The 17,088-nt window shown below is 42.8% G+C and overlaps 1 protein-coding gene and 1 long non-coding RNA gene across 4 annotated transcripts in view; one reads left to right on the top strand and one right to left on the bottom strand.

Moving 5' to 3' along the window:
- Nucleotides 1–10,621: 10,621 nt before the first annotated feature.
- Nucleotides 10,622–15,578, bottom strand: LOC106558665. Of its 2 annotated transcripts, XR_005357779.1 has the most exons (3): nt 14,943–15,563; nt 13,404–13,609; nt 10,622–13,299 (listed from the first exon to the last, which is right to left on the bottom strand). It is a non-coding gene; the product is annotated as an uncharacterized LOC106558665 (long non-coding RNA). The 2 variants fall into 2 exon arrangements; XR_005357778.1 differs by having other exon boundaries at nt 10,622–13,609; nt 14,943–15,578.
- SLC35F3 (solute carrier family 35 member F3) overlaps nt 14,253–17,088 on the top strand; it is a 388,952-nt gene continuing 386,116 nt past the window's right edge. The window contains exons 1-2 of one of the 2 annotated variants that reach the window (XM_038533882.1): nt 14,253–14,385; nt 14,867–15,096. In XM_038533882.1, the coding sequence (XP_038389810.1) occupies nt 14,978–15,096 (119 nt within the window). In that variant the 5' untranslated portion in view covers nt 14,253–14,385; nt 14,867–14,977. The remainder of the gene's footprint in view (nt 14,386–14,866; nt 15,097–17,088) is intronic. The other variant, XM_038533881.1, reaches the window with a different exon arrangement.

The raw sequence follows: 17,088 nt of genomic DNA, 5'->3' as shown, positions 1-17,088 counted from the left end.
TTCCCTGGGGTGGGGTGGGGAATTCTTGGACTAAATCCTGATTATGCTCTTCAAGAGGAGGTCCTTTGTCTATTTGTCTGGCTTTTGGCTCAGTCCATGGATAAGTTCATCCTTTTCAGATATCTTCTCTGGCTAGAACTGGAATCAGTGTTGAGGAGAATGCTCTCCTTGAGGTCTGTTAAGCTTTTCCAGCTTGCTTCCTGTTCTCAAGTCTGGACCAAAAGCTTGTAGGAGGTATCTAAGAGCCAATGGACTTTTTAATTGGGATTTGTGTTTTTTTTTCCCAGTGTTTGTTTGCCTTAAAATTTGATCTGTTGGCTTCCAGTTGATATTATGTGCTATTAACTATACCCAGAATTCTTTCTTTAGATGAAGTTTTCATGTCTCCTTTGTTTTCTGGCTTCCTCATCCACATCCTTATCTTTCTCAATTTAATGGCAACTACTCTGAGGCTATTAGGGCCAGGAATGCCACATACATTAATCTGAGAAGATTCACTGGATCTTCATTTTTCAGAGTCTCCAAAGTCCCTTTTCTTATTCTTTGAGGTCTAGAAGCAAATGGCTTTCCCAGTTCTGGGAGATTCCAAACTTCTAGAGTATATCTGTTTTGTTTCTTTTCTCTTACAAATCGATATTTTTACTTGAATTCATCTTTATTATAATGCCTTGTCAAACATAAATAGAAGCTAACTCAGAGGAAAACTTTGAAACACATAGCATTGTCTTTGCTACGTTGAAATATAAATCCTGAGGATTTTGGTCTTAGCTGGTGTGATCATATTTGTGCAGGACCAGAGTAAAGACTTCCTTCCCTACTGTATAATGTATAACATTAGAAATCTACTTCTCTCTCATCGTGCTTTCGGTTAATCCAACCACAGCATTGACTTAGTCATTGAGCATTGGAAGAGTTAGAAAATAAGTGAAAGACATGGCCCCTAAATTAAAGAGAGTTACCATCTATTGGGGGTAAGTATGTGGGTATTTGTCCTTCCTTCCTCCCTCCCTTCCTTCCTTCCTTCCTTCCTTCCTTCCTTCCTTCCTTCCTTCCTTCCTTCCTTCCTTCCTTCTTCCCATCTTTTTATTCTATCATCTATCTATATCTATCATCTATCTATCTATCTATCTATCTATCTATCTATCTATCTATCATCTATCTAAAATGACCCATTTATCTTCCATAAGCATGTCAGAGACATTCATCACAGTGACTAAATTTTCTGAACCCCAAATTAGAACATATTGTCTAACAATAGGAGCACATTTTTGGGAACAATGGAATAGGATATTTAAAAACAAGACCAACTTCAGACATTGTATTGCTACACATATTACCTGGGTTGAAAAATTAGGATTATCGAAAGGCTGAAAGAACCCCAGAAGAGAGACTGGTAGGGAATTAGTAGTAGAAATCACTCCCCTGATAACTTTATAATCTAGTTTTAGTCTAGAAATGGGAACTGACATGAACAAAAAAATGAAAATTTCCAAACTGTGTGCAATATATTTCATACATATATTATTGTCTCATTCTTTCATTTTTTTCATTTTCTCAGTCATTTAAAATTTTTTATTTATTTTTTAAAGATTTTATTTATTTATTCATGAGAGACACAGACTGAGAGAAAAGGCAGAGACACAGGCAGAGGGAGAAGCAGGCTTCACGCAAGAAGCCCAATGCAGGACTTGATTCCGGGACTCCAGGATGACGCCCCGGGCTGAAGGCAGGTGCCAAACCACTGAGCCACCCAGGGATCCCCCAAATTTTATTTTTAGAAGAACCTAACCAGGCATTCTGTTGATAAGAGGGTCATGAGGAAAGCAAAACAATCTATGCCTCATATAACTTTTAGCCAAGTAGGGAGACAGCTTTTAATCAAATAATCTTACCAATTAATATGTAAGAAAGCTCTAATAAGGGTTATAAAAGCAATTATAGAGTATGATATGGTTGCATAGGAAGGACCTAGACAGCTTGGAGAGGGTCAGAAAAATACCTCTTGGAGGAAGAAAGTCTGAGCAGTAGATGAGAGCCAGTTGAAGGAACTGACAAGGTCATGGAGGTAGGAGGTGGATAGGCAGAGAGGGTATCTTGTGTAATATTCTGGAGGCAAGGGCAAATAAAACAAATTATGTGGGTTCTATGAGGCTGGTGTGGATGGAGAACACAGAGAGCACAAGTCAAGAAGCAGCTCAGGTGGGGCAAGTTTCCAGATTTGGGTCTCTAACTTAAAGAAGTGAGATATCTCTCACTGAAAGGGTTTAACAGGAAAGCGACATGACCAATTCAGACTTCAAAAGGCTTCCTCTGGGGTAACTGGGTGGCTCAGTCAGTTAAGCATCCAAATCTTGGTTTTGATTCAGGTCATGATCTCACAGTTGTGGGATTGAGACCTGCATTGAGCTCTGTGCTCAGTGCAGAGTCTGCTTCAAATTCTCTTTCCCTCTCCCTCTGCTCCGATCCGCTCATGTACTTATCTTTCTCTTTCTCTCTCTCTCTTTTCTCCCTCTGTCTCTTAAATAAATAAATAAATAAATAAATAAACAAACAAATAAATAAATAAATAAATAAATAAAATCCTTAAAAAAGAAAGCCTTACTGTAATAAGGCGGTAGAAAGAAATAGATGTGGCAAGACCAATTAGGATGTTACTTCAGAATTCTTGGAAGCAGTAGCAGTGGCTTTGTTTACAAAGTTCTTTGATTTGACCCTGTCTACCTCTCCATTCTTATTACAGCTTATCCCCAGTCATATTGTTCCCTTCAGACAGGTGGCTGTCACATATTTCCAGGACTTTGTACCCATTGCTTCTTCCTTCTGTATCTTCTTTTCCTTCTCCTTCTCTTTTACTCTCTTCTTCTCCCTTTTGTCCTCTTCCCCTTTCCCCTCCTCCCCCTCTCCTATATCTTTCTCTTTGTCCTTCTTTTCCTGGCTAATTTCTATTCATTTTTCAAAACTAGTTTGTGTATTAATCTAATCTAAGAAGGCTTATCTGACATGTCCCTGATGCTCCATCTCCTGTCCTGCTCTTCCCCCAGCACTGGCTCAGAAACCCTTCCTACATGCTTCCATAGAATCATTTGTATACATCAGTCACGACCCATATTACACTATATCACAACTGTTTGCTTATTTGCTTGTTTGTTTACTATACTATGGGTTTGTTAAGAGCAGAAAATGTCTGTCTTGTTTATATTATTAGCTTTCATCATAGAACCTGGCACATGGTGTACATTCAGTAAATATTTGTAGAAGAGATACCTAAAAATCCTAATTTTTAGGATTCTTCACTTTTGTGAAGAATACTTAATTTCACGTCAAAGAATCATGTTTCTTAATAAAGTAATATTAAAAAGTTAATGATTTAAACTTCATCTCATGTTTTTTTAACAAGCTATAGAAACATATATGAAGAATATATATTTTTATTAAGAAGTAGTAGTTGATTAGCTTAGCCCTCAATACAAGACTGATTTTGATTAACTTACTCATCGAAGTTTTATTATGGGGAGAAAATGAAAAATATATAACCTCATTTAGGAAGTGACTAGAGTTGCTTCTAACACAGCATAAAAATATATTGACTGATGTCATTACTGTAATCTCACAATGGAAATCCTTCAGGGGCACCTGAGTATTGCATTCAGTCAGTTGGGCATCCAATCTCATGGTCCTGACAAGCCCTGCATCAGGCTCTGTGCTGAGCAGGAGTTTGCTTGGGATTTTCTCTCTCCCTCTGTCCCTGCCACTTGTGCATGTGCTCTTGCTTTCTCTCTTTCTATCTCTGAAATAAATAAATAAATCATTCAAAAAATGAATAAAATATCAACTAAGCAAAAATAAAGCCAGTGCATGATCATTTCATCCTGATCCTTTTCCTTCAAATTGGCCCAGGAACCAAGGGAAGCCAGCTGAAGAAAATGAATTTCAATGTATCAAAGTGTAGCCTGATAAATATGTTAGCTTTGATATGAAGACATGGTTGCTTTAAAAAAGAAAAATAAATAGAGGTGCCTGGATGCTGCAGTTGGTTAAGTATCTGATTCTTGGTTTCAACTCAGGTCATGATCTTAGGGGTCGTGAGATCAAGCCCCATGTCATGGTTTGCATTCTGCACATAGTCTGTTTTGGATTCTTTCCCCTTCTCCCTTTGTCCCTCCCATTCGTGCTCTTTCTCTTTCTCTCTAAAATAGATAAATCTTATAAAAAGAAAAATAAACATCTATAAAAATATGTATCAGGAAAACATCGACATTTATTTAGGATATAGCAAGTCTTGCATTTAGGTAGGATGCAGCAGGTCTTGGCAGATCAACACTTTCACTGCAACAACTTGAAAAGCCAGGTAAATAATATTTGTAAAGGTATCAGAGAACTATGAAAAGAACAATAATTAGTTGAATTTATATTCCTGAGAAGCAAAACTGTTCTAAGTTAGCTGATGGTCACCAACTGTCTTTTCCTCCAGGTGTATGTGTCAATTCTGTGTATAAACTGGAGGTTGAAAATGGCCTTGGAAGAGGGCATCTGCCAAAGATCAGTGAAATCAGCAAAGCTTTTAGTGATTGAAGAGAGCTGGAGGATGGAAACTTGAAGAACCAAGTTTTCATGTGAAATGTTTGCTGAGTTCTGAGTTTACATGGGAGGCTTGGAGCTAGGTCAAAAGCTTCTAAAGGAAGAAGGAGCTCTAACATAGTCACTTGGAGAGTAAGCCACAAAGATCTACTAGGAGAAGGGGCTTGTCTAAAGAACACTCACAATTTCTTCTTAAGATATTTAGCAATTTTGGGATGCCTGGGGGACTCAGTGGTTAAGCGTCTGCCTTTGGTTCAGGCTGTGATCCCAGAGTCCCAGGGTCGAGTCCCACATCCGGCTCCCTGCATGGAGCCTGCTTCTACCTCTGCCTGTGTTTCTGCCTCTCTCTCTCTGTATCTCTCATGAATAAATAAATAAAATCTTATAAAAAAGATATTTAACAATTTTAAAAACTGTGTGGTGGGAAGCTGGAGATCTGGGTTGAATCTAGGAAGGGAAGAGGTGAATTTCCTGCAGTTTTTTTAAAACTCAAGAGATTAATACTTGCAAAGCTTTCAATCAAAAGTCTGGGAAGACTATGCCTAGGAGAGGGCAAAACAGTTGTGGATCTTACTAAATTGCAACCTAATCCCAATTTAGTATAATTTATGATTGGATTTTGGTGATTAATTCCTCACTCTACTTAAGAGAAGAAGGAAAACCTTCTTTGGTGAGAGATGTGGTCACCTAGAGGTTCTATGGTGGTTCAAATAACAATGTCTGGAATACAGTAAAAATTACCAGACACGTGCATAAGAAAAAACAATGATTGACAATCAAGAGAAAAAATAGTCAATAGGCACATATTCACAGATGATCCCATATTGAAGCTAATCTAATATGTTAAAGAATCACCAGAAAAACTGTTTTAAAAAATGTTTATATGCACTCCATACATAGAAGTTTCTTGTTGAAGGATCTGGAGAGAAACCTGGAAATTAGATTCTTTTAAATGCTTCCACATGGTTTTGAGGCAGTGTAATTCACTGATTATCTTCATCAGCCTCTTTGAGGATGCTCATTAAAATGCAGATTCCCAGGCTTACTGGGAGGAAAACACCTCACTATGAGTCCACATTTTATTTTTTCTTCTAGTTTTATTGAGATATAACATAATTGACATAATATAAAACATTGTATAAGGTGCACAGCATAATAACTTGACCTATGTATATATTGCAAAATGGTTACCATAACACATTTAGATCATTCATAATTTCATATAATTACAAAAAATATTCCTTTGATGACAACCTTTAGGATTTACTTTCTTAGAAACATTCAAATATTCCATACAGAATCATTATAGTCACCATGCTGTAATTACATCCTCAATACTTACCTATTTTGTAACTGGAAGTTTGTGCCTTTTGATTATTTTCACCCAATTCCCACAACCTCCTCTCATCCTTCCACTTTGGGCAGACACAGAACTCATATCCTTTTCTGTGAGTTTACTTTTTTAAGATTTTACATTTAAAGGAGATCATACATATTTTTTCTTCTCTACTTGACTTATTTTGCTTAGCATAATGCCCTCAAAGTTCATCCATATTTCAGTAAATGGCAGGATTTCCTTCTTTTTTGTGGCTGAATAATATTCCAGTGTGCGTATGTGTGTGTGTGTGTGTGTGTTTGACATTTTATTAATTCATTCATCTATTGATGGACACTTAGTTTCTATAACTTGGACATTATAAATAATGCCACAAAGAACATGGGGGTGCAGATATTTCTCTGACATGGTAAAATCATTCCTTCAGATACATACGCAGAAGTGGAATTGCTGGATCATATGGGAGAGAAACCTCCATACTGTTTTTGATAGTGGCTGCACCAATTTATATCCTAACAGTGCATAAGGGCACATCCTCACCACTCTTGTCTTTTTTATGATAATCATACTGACAGGTGTGGGGTGATATCTCATTGTGGTTTTGGTTTACATTTCCCTGTTGAGTAGTGATGTTGTGCATCTTTTCACATATGTGTTAGCCATTTGGTTATCTTCTGTAGAAAAATGTCTATTCAGGTTCTCTGCCCATTTTTAACTGGATTATTTGTTTTTTGTTTTATTTGCTATTGAGTTGTATGCATTCTTTATATATCCTGGATATTAACCCCTTATCAGAGATTGGTTTGCAAATACCTTCTTCCATTACATAGATTGCCTTTTTATTTTGTTGATTGCTTCTTGTGCTGTGCAGAAGCTTTTTTTCCTGGATATAGTTCACTTGTTTATTTATTTATTTTTATTTTGTTATTTGTGCTTTAGGAGTCACATCCAAAAAAAAAAATCACACAATGGAATATTACTCAGCCATTAGAAACGACGAATACCCACCATTTGCTTCAACCTGGATGGAACTGGAAGGTATTATGCTGAGTGAAGTAAGTCAATTGGAGAAGGACAATCATTATATGGTTTCACTCATATGGAGAATATAAAAAATAGTGAAAGGGATTAAAGGGGAAAGGAGAGAAAATGAGTGAGAAAAATCAGAGAGGGTGACAAAACATGAGAGACTCTTAACTCTGGGAACCGAACAAGGGGTCGTTGTAGGGGAGGTGGGTGGGGGGATGAAGTGACTGGGTGATGGGCACTGAGGGGGGCACTTGATGGGATGAACACTGGGTGTTATACTATATGTTGGCAAATCAAACCTCAATAAAAAAAAATACATGTAAAAAAACCCAAAAAAATCACAGCCAAGAACTGTGACAAGTTCTTTCTCTGTGTTTTCTCCTAAAACTTTTATGGTTTTAAGTCTTACAGTTAAGTCTTTAATCCATAGCACCTGAAGCAATTCTGAAAAATTGTACATTTTTAGAACCACCAGTACAAAGATTTTTTAAAAAATATTCTCATGGTTACTTTTTGTAATTCTGGATGTTCTCAGATATCCCAAACAGAACTTGTATCAGGATCTCACTTTCATGCCTAGAGTAGCCAAAAGTCCTTTATATACTGCTTTGTAAATGATATATTGCAAACTGATCTAAGACAATGAGTTCATGCACAGCTCTTGGGCCCTTTGGGTGGATAGTGTTAGGAAATGCATTTTTTACATAAATGGGAAAGTAACACTCACTCCAGCCAGAAGGACAATATTCTAGAGCTGGATTCCATTACCCTTGTAGTTATCATCAGGGAACTCTAAATCCTTATACCTCTTGACTGGAAAAAGAATGGCAAACTTTGGATACCATCTCTAAGGATAAACATTTATTGGTTCACAGCCCTGTGAGTTTCCTGAGTGAAATCGGAAACTGGTCCTCATACACAGAGAGCAAGGGAAAACCAGAAAGAGAGCACTTTAGATTGGTAGGTAGGTGGCAGGTTTAATAAGCAAGGGAACATGAGGCTTGTTTGGGTGGCCACAAAATGAGTAAATCTCTGCATCTGCCCATTAGAATTTTAAAAGTTTATATAGAGGGATCCCTGGGTGGCGCAGCGGTTTGGCGCCTGCCTTTGGCCCAGGGCGCGATCCTGGAGACCCGGGATCGAATCCCACGTCGGGCTCCAGGTGCATGGAGCCTGCCTCTCTCTCTGCCTGTGTCTCTGCCTCTCTCTCTCTCTCACTGCGTGCCTATCATAAATAAATAAAAAAAATTAAAAAAAAAGTTTATATAGAGGCCTTAACTGGGTTCAGTAATACACCTTACTCTCTCAAGACTGCCTCCTTGAAACAGCTCGTACTGTGTGGGAACAATGGGTAGAATGTCCAGTCAAGGAAGGGGAAGTGGGGAAGGAGCCTCCAACCGCCTGGGTGGAGCTCATGGGCCAGATGGCACTCATATCTTCTCAATGACCTCCCCCAACAAGGCTACAAATCCTACATAACCTGGATCTTTGAAATACTGTATCTGATCCACATACCTTGAATTGCTATAATTCTCCAATGGGAGCCCATTCTTAACCCCTATCATGCCAAGGGGTTAAGCAAGCAAGTAATTTCACCAGTGATAACCCCCTTCTGATATTTACTGTGCCCCAAAGCAGAGCTTCAGGTGTTGAATGACATGGGTGACAGGAGGGCCTGTAGAAGCTGTCTCTGCATGTGGCCTTTACTGGATAATGCTGGTTCACCACCACACCTGATTGGAAAGGTAGTTTGCTGGCCCTAATATCGACAAGGGAAGCTGCACATATAGTATCACATTGCTCCTGAAGAAGTATTTAATACCAGTTACAGACCTCAGAACAAGATTTAAAGAGGACTGCTTATGGAGGTGAGAGGTGCCCCATAGTACTTGGTGAGGTGGGGGCAGTGATTGCAGTGGCTGACAAAGTTACCAGCCCAAATACCCTGAGATGTCACAGCAGTGACTATATCTGACAGCGTAAATATTAGAGAAGTGATAATAATTGTCCTGGCTAATATTTATTGAACACTAAAGCCTGTGCTAAATTCTTTTTTTTAAGAGAATTTAAATATTTTATTTATTTATTTAAGAGAGAAAGAGCACAAGTGGGGGAGAGGTAGAGGTAGAGGGAGAAGCAGACTCCGACTGAGCAGGAAGCCTGATGCAGGGCTCCATCCCAGGACCCTGGGATCATAACCTGAGCCAAAAGCAGACGCTTAACAGACTGGGCCACCTAGGCACCCCATAAAACCTGTGTTAAATTCTGAATGTACTTGAACTTATTTAATCTTTTTATTTTTTTTTAATTTTTTTTTATTTTTTTTTATTTAATCTTTTTAATAACTATTTGAGGGTGATGTGCAAAAAGGAGGCTTAAAGAAGTTAAAGATCTTTCCCAAGGCTATCTAACTGGGAGTGGAGAACCCAGTAGTTAAGCCATTTTATCTTACTCCAAACCCCATGCTATTTATATAAAAGTTGGTGTGGGGGACATTGTGTGGCTTAGCCACTGCACACGTGAGCATTATATAGAGATTTTAAGCAACATGAACATGGATATGAGTCAGCAGTTTGATGTGGCTGTCAAAAAAATGATTCAACCTGTAGCTCCATTGCTAATAATAGCTCATATCTATTAAGTACCGGCCCTCACCACGTGTGAGGCCCTATTCTATTCTAAGTACTTCACATGTTTTAACTCATTCTGTCTTCTCAGGAAGCTTGGAAGGATCATCTCCTTTACACAGATACAGGAGCGGAGCCTTAGAAAGGTTAAAGATCTTGCCTTGATTTACAGCAGCTAGAATGTGATGATTAAATGGGGAGTGGCCTCTGTCCTCTTCTGACTATGCCCAGAACTTCCCTTGAGTTCAGTAAATGTGTCTGTAAAAGTAAGGTGGGGGATTCAAAGTTCACAAAACCTCAAGCATTGTTTACATGATTGGTTCTTGGTGTGCAAAGTGTGCAGAGGGTGTCCACCTGGGGATTTCAGTGAAATGAGAGAGTTCCCATGCCCACACTGAGAAATGATTCAGAGTCAGCATTTTTAAACAACTGTCTTGAGTGATTTTGACTTTAAGCGGTCCTCGGAGGATACTCTAGAAATACCAGTTGAAGTGTTTTTCATGGCAGTCCAAGACTGGCTTAAGATGAGATATTTCAGTTACTGGGAAAAAAGATTCGTCCCAAAGAAGAAGGGATTATTATTTTTTTAAAGATTTTTATTTATTCGTGAGAGAGAGAGAGAGAGAGAGAGAGACAGAGACACAGGCAGAGGGAGAAGCAGGGAGCCTGACACGGGACTTGATCCCGGGTCTCCAGGATCACACCCTGGGCTGAAGGTGGTGCTAAACCACTGAGCCACCCGGGCTGCCCCAGAAGAAGGCATTAAAAAGAAAATATACACACATGCTCATGGAGAGAGAGAGAGAGACAGAGAGAGAGAGAGACAGAGAAACATGTTGTTCCTAATGCTTTCACAAAAGAAAGGTTAAAAATTATGTACAATTATGTGTACAGTTATGGAGGATGTTAAGTTTTTATTTATATACCTAGGTATTTCTTGTTGCTTTTTTTCTTACAATGGCTTTGTTACTTTTATGGTCATAACAGCCATAAAAATGTGTGTACGGTGAAAGTAATATTTTAGAAAATATTGTGATACTGGAAAGCTGCATAATTTTTAAATGAATAAACTTTTTTTTTAGAGCAATTTTAGGTTCACAACAAAATTAAGGAAGAAATACAGAGTTCCCAAATCCCTGCCACCCCCACATACACACACAGCCTCCCCACCAGCATCAACATCCTGCATGATTGTAGTATGCTTGTTACATACATCATTAACCACTATAGTCCATAGTTCACACTAGGGTTCATTCTTGGTGTCGCACAATCTATAGATTTTGACAAATTATTATAATGATATTAAAATGGCATGTATCCACCATTATAATATCACTCATAGTTTCACTGACTTAAAAATCCACCCCCCAACTTGTGCACACTCATTCATCCCTCCCTTCCTACCACTACTCCCCCTACCAGGAACCCCTGGTGGCCACTGATCTTTCTACTGTCTCCGTAGCTGTCATTTGGTGGGAATCATATAGTATATCACCTTTTGGGTTGGCTTCTTTCACTTGACCATATACATGTAAGGTTCCTCCCTGTCTTTTCATGACTTGAAAGCTCATTAATGTACCTTTGTACAAATGTATCATACTGTTTGCCTATTGAAGGACATCTTTGTTGCTTCCATGTTTTGGCAATTATTAATAATGATGATTTTTTTGTGTGCAGGTTTTGTGTGGACATCTATTTTCAACCTAATTTACAAAAGCACCAAAGCATGAGTTTGCTGGAGTATATTTGGTTTTGTAAGTTTTGTAAGAAACTGCAAAACTTTTGCGTTTCCACCATCAGTGAACAGGAGAGTAGCCTATTGCTCCATATTCTCAACAGCATTTGATGGTGTCAGAGTTTTGGACTCTGTCCATTCTAGCAGGTGTGCCGTGGTATCTCACTCATTGTCTTAAATTGTAATTGCGTGATGACATATGTTGAGAATCTTTTCACAAGCTTATCGGCCATCTGTATATCATCTTGGGTGACATGTATGTTAAGATATTTTGCCAATTTTTAAATTGGGTTGTTCATTTTCATATTGTTGAGTTTTGAGTATTCTTATTTTGGATAATAGTCCTTTATCAGATATGGCTTTTGCAGATTCTCTGTCATTCTGTGAATTGTCATTTCATTCTCTTGACTATGTCTTTTGGAGAGCAGTTTGCAATTTTAATGAAGTCTAAATTATCAGCACTTTTTCATGGATCGTGCTTTTGATTTTGTGTTGAAAGTCTTCACCAGAGGTGCCTGGATGGCTCCGTTGGTTGAGTGTCTGCCTTCGGCTCAGGTCATGATCACAGCGTCCTGGGATGGAGCCCAGCATCCAGGTCCCTGCTCAGCGGGGAGTCTGCTTCTCCCTTTCCCTTTCCCTCAGCCCCTCCCCCCACTCCTGTTCTCTGTCACTCACTCTGCCCTCTCTCTCTCAAATAAATAAATATATAAATAAAATCTTAAAAAGTCATCACCAAACCAAAGGTTGTCTAGATGTTCTCTGATGTTATTTTCTAATAATTTTTATGTATTTTCAATTTATATTTAGGCTTCTGATCATAATTTTTCATCCAGATGTCCAGCTGCTTCAGCATCATTTGTTGAAACATTATCCATTCTCCATTAAATTGACTTTGCTCTTTTGTAAAAGATGACTTGCTTGCATTTATATGAGTCTGTTTCTGAGTTCTCTATGTTGTTCCACTTATCCCTCTGTCCATTCTTTCACCAATCCCACATGGTATCATTTACTGTTGCTTTATAGTAAGTCCTGAAGTTGGGTACTGTCAGCCCTCCAATTTTGTTCTTCACTACTTTGTTGGCTAATCTGGGTCTTTTGCTCAGATGAGAATTTGCCCAATTTAGAATCAGTTTGCTGATAACCACAAAATAACTTGCAGAGAGACTGGTTGGGATAACTTTGAATCAGTACATCAAGTTGGGAAGGACGGACATCTTAATATTGGGTATTCTTGCCAATGACCATGAGATATGTTGCATTTAGGTCTTCTTTGATTGTTTTCATCAGAGCTTTGCAATTTTCCTCATATGTATCTTGCACATATTATATTGATGCCTAAGTATTTCACTTCTGTGTGCTAAAGTCGGTGATATTATGTTTTAAATATTAAATTCCAATTGTTCATTGTTGGTATGTAGAAAGTAGATTGACTTTTGTACATTAATCTTGTATCAGACAAACTTGCTATAACCAAGGCTTGTTCCAGGTTAATTTTTGTTCAGTTGCTTTAAATTCTCTCCATAGATGATCATGTCACCTGTGAACAAAGACAGTTTTATTTCCTCCTTCCCAAAAGATACACTCTTTCATTCTCTTTTCTTACAGATTATATTAGTTGGACTTGCAGTCTATACTGAAAAGGAGTAGTGGGAAGAGACATCCTTGCCTTTCTCCTGATCTTACTCAGGAAGTTCCTTTCCGTGAAATCCGGTATTGGCTGTCGGCTTCTGTAGATGTCCTTTACTAATTTAGGGAAGTTCCCTTCTATTCCTAGTTTGCGGAGACACAACAGAATTTTAGTATAAAACATTATACAATAAATAGTGTGTACAATTGGATTCTGATTTTGCGAAAAATGTATTTTATACGGGTAGAAAAGAGTGGAAGGGAATACACTTATAATTCAAAGCAGTCATCTTTAGCTGGACGATGAGTATTTTCTTAACACGTTTCTTTATTTTTTAAAATTTCCCCCAATGAGCCTATGTTGTTTTCTGTAACAGAAAAATAAGAAAGTATTGAGGTGTTCTGGAGGGAATGGCTTGCGGACAGAAAAACGGATAGAGGCCAAGTAAAATGGAAATCTAAGGAGACAGACCTGATTTAGTGATTGCGTCGTCATCGGCGAGAAGGCAAGCCCTCTGAGGGCCGGGCCCCACTGAACTAGCCCCACAGCGCAATACTTCGTTTTCACCACCCGGGGCTCGGCTTCGCCGAGGAGACGCTACTTTTCATTTGGCATCTGTCTGGAGCAGCGTTTTCGTGCACACGGAACCAGGTTTCTGTTTCTGCAAGTAGTTTTGCCTATTGTTTTAGAACGAGAAGGAGCTAGAGGGAGAAAGTGATTGATGGAGCCGGGAGCAGAGTGACCCGACAAGTCGCGGGAGGGCGCGGGGGGGAGGAGGGGGAGGAGGGGGAGGAGGGGGAGGAGGGGGAGGAGGGGGAGGAGGAGCAGCAGCAGCAGCAGCAGAAGCAGCAGAAGCAGCGCGCCCCGAGCCCGGGCCCGGAGCGCTGCCGCGGGGTCCCGAGCCCCGCGCACAGCCGGCAGCGCGAAGGGGGCAGCAGCGCCCCCGCCTGGCTGCGGCGCTCCGGGCCGAGCGCCTCCCGCCGCCCGGGTGCCTCGAGAGCGCACGCAGCTCTGGGCGCTCTCCCGGGGGCCGCGGCTCCCGCGCCCGCGTGTGCTGGGGCGGCGGCGGCGGCGGCGGCGGCGACAGCGAGGGGCCCGGGCCCGCCCCGCCCCGCCCCGCCCCGGCCGCCGGCGGCTGCAGCGAGCGCCGCGGACCGGCTGGAGCCGGGGAGCCGGGAGCCGGGAGCCGGGGAGCCGCCGCGCCCGCGTCGCGCCGCCTGCCGCGGGGGAGGCGCTCGGGGCCGGCGCTGCGGGCGCGCACGGGCGGCGGGGGGCGGCGGGGGGCGGCGGGGGGCGGGCAGCGCGCCCACCTCGCCGGGGCCGCGGCTGCGGGCGGCTCGGGCCCGCGCGGCCCCTCCGCCTCAAGTCTGGGGGCGCCCGGAGCCAGGCTGCCGCTGCCCATGGGGATCCGAGAGTTTCCCGGCGGCGCGCCCAGGGGCAAAAGCATCGCCGCGTGAGTAGCGCCCGGGTTCGGGGGCGCGGCGGGCGGGCGGCGGGCGGGCGGGCGGCGGGCGGCCTGGGGCCCGGGCAGGGGCGGCGCGCGGCGGAGCTGCTCGGGAAGTTTCGGGCGTCCCCTCCGTCGCCCCGATCGGCGCTGCCCCGAGGCTCCCGGGGCCGCGAGCGGGACACGGGACCCGACGCCGAGGCTGCCGGGGTCGCCGCGGTGAGTGGCCCGCGGCGGGCGGGGCGGGGCGGGGCGGGGAGCGGAGGGGAGCGGAGGGGAGCGGAGGGGAGGGCGCCGGCCCTGCGGCGGCACCTGCCCTGCGGCGGCACCTGCCCTGCGGCCGCACCTGCCCTGCGGCGGCACCTGCCCTGCGGCCGCACCTGCCCTGCGGCCGCACCCGCCCTGCGGCGCCCTGGCTCGCCCTGGAATCTGCCCCTCACCGGCACCCCCTTCTCTCCCTCCCCGCCCACCTGCCCGCGCGCGGCCTCAGTGGCATGAGGAGGTCACCGGACGTCAGCCCCCGGAGACTGTCGGACATCAGCCCCCAGCTCCGGCAGCTCAAGTACCTGGTGGTGGACGAGGCCATCAAGGAGGATCTGAAATGGTCGCGCTCCGTGGAGGACCTCAGCAGCGGGCCGCTGGGGCTCACGTCCATCGAGGAGCGGATCCTGCGCATCACCGGCTACTACGGCTACCAGCCCTGGGCAGCGAGCTACAAAAGTAAGATCCCACGTCCGCCTCGTCTCCCCCGCCCTCCGTCGGGGCGGCCGCCCTGCCCGCAGACACAGAACCAGCTTTGCAACTTCTAGGGGAGCCCGGAAGCGGAGTTCTCCAGGACCTTTGGGAATCTCCGATCCGTTCGTTCTCTCACGCGCCTCCCCTTCCCACACACGCCCCTCTGCTCTAATCCCCTCGCTCCTCAGGTGTCGCGGTGGGGAGACAGACTGGAAGCTCTGTGTCCCCTGCACTGTGCCCCCCCCCCCCCCCATCCGAAGTGTTATCGCCCCGGGTGGGGCTCAGCTGGCTCAGAGACTGCAGACTGCGGGCCTGGATTTTAACTCTTCCCGTTGTCTCCTGGCCCTGATGATAGGGGAGGATTCTGGGGCCTTGATGTTAAACCCCTTGGCTCCCTTTGCCTCCTGTCTTTATCTGTCCTTGGTGTAGAGGTTCTGTCTGGATCATTCTAGATAATGGCATGTGGTCCCTGAGAGATAAACGGTTGGTGCCAGGTGGAGCAGCTGAAACTTTTCTCTGCCAGTGGGCCCCAGCTGATGGCTTTGGCAGTGCTGGGATCGGTTGTACAGATCGTACCTGTGCCGGCAGGGCTGATTGGATGGGCATTTGTTTCTCTCACTTGGAAGGACGAAGTTGGCCACAACCAACTCCAGGTACCTTTAACTGTAAAACCGTAATTCTTAGGTGGCCCCATCCCTGTCGTCTGGCATAGCAGAAACATTGCCGTTTACCACCCCAGTGAAGAAAGGAGTATTGCCTCGTTCCATGTGTAGTAAAGACTAACAGCTTAATGATTTTGAGACGTTTTCCCCCTTCGTTGCTTGAAATTGAAACAGTTTATTGGCCCTTAGGAAAAAAAAAAAGTCAGGCTTTTGTGAATTAGTCGTATTCAGCTCTAAAAATATGTCTCATTTTCTCCAAAACCCTTGATTCCAAGCCAGAGGTCAGCTGTATGCTAGCAATTAGCTGGTTACTTTTAAGGTATTTGCAGGTATAGGATTTTAATGTTTTGTTTTCATGCCATTACTTGTTTTTAAGGGACTGTGGTGATTTTATTTAACTCTATAAACCTTTAAAAGGTTATCTGTGTCTCCTCTCATCTCTTCTGCTGCTAAAATTGTAGCTAATAAATTGGCTTTGGATCCCAGAAGGAACACAAGGGACCAAGTTCTCTTTTCAGCAGAATACTGGGCATAGAATGAAACAGTACAAAAATAATGCAAACCCATTGGAAACCATTTCTCTTATAGGTGAAGATAGGACAGCTCCTTTTTCTGCTTGCTGAATTTCTCTCACAAATTTCCTAGATTTCTTAGTTCCATTCTTTGCTTTCTTAACAAGTATTACTTAGACGATGGTGTAAATTACAGCCTTCGTGGAATCATCTAGTCCCTAAAATCAGCAAAAATTTATCATTGTAATTTTATTTGCGACCTAGCCCCATGTGCTTTGTAGAAATTTCACCAGGGATTGTGACTTTGCAGGGAGGCAGGGAGCCACAGCAGTGATGACTGTGTTTGGTACAAGCACACTTCATAATTAAGACAGGAGACAGGCCATATGGAAAATGAGTTTCTTGTACCACCAGTAGATTCTTAAATATCCTCTCTCTGAAGCTTCGTTGTTGAAGGAATAATGTTAATATTAACAGACAAGGCTACAGAGATCATTGTGATTGAGTAAAGTCAGCTCACTCCCCTCTTTCTTATTCCTATGAAGATTCTTCTTTATTCCAGTGTAGCTCCTTTTTTCTAAAATGCTTTAGGTGACAACTGACATTTTGATGAATTAATTAGATTTTAAGTTTAAATTTAGAGAAGCTAATGTTTTATTAATATAGTCAAAGACATTTTAGGGCTGTCCTTTGGCTGTTTGCTATTTCTGTCAGAGCAGAAAGAAAAGAGGCTTGTCTATATGTTAGTATCAGTTCTTCTGTTGTTGGTTACTAATCATACTGAGCAAGCTGGGAGACATGAT

The sequence above is a fragment of the Canis lupus genome, chromosome 4 (genome assembly GCF_011100685.1).
Source record: "Canis lupus familiaris isolate Mischka breed German Shepherd chromosome 4, alternate assembly UU_Cfam_GSD_1.0, whole genome shotgun sequence".
Classification (NCBI taxonomy): domain Eukaryota; kingdom Metazoa; phylum Chordata; class Mammalia; order Carnivora; family Canidae; genus Canis; species Canis lupus.
This window is presented reverse-complemented; position numbering and strand designations above follow the sequence as displayed.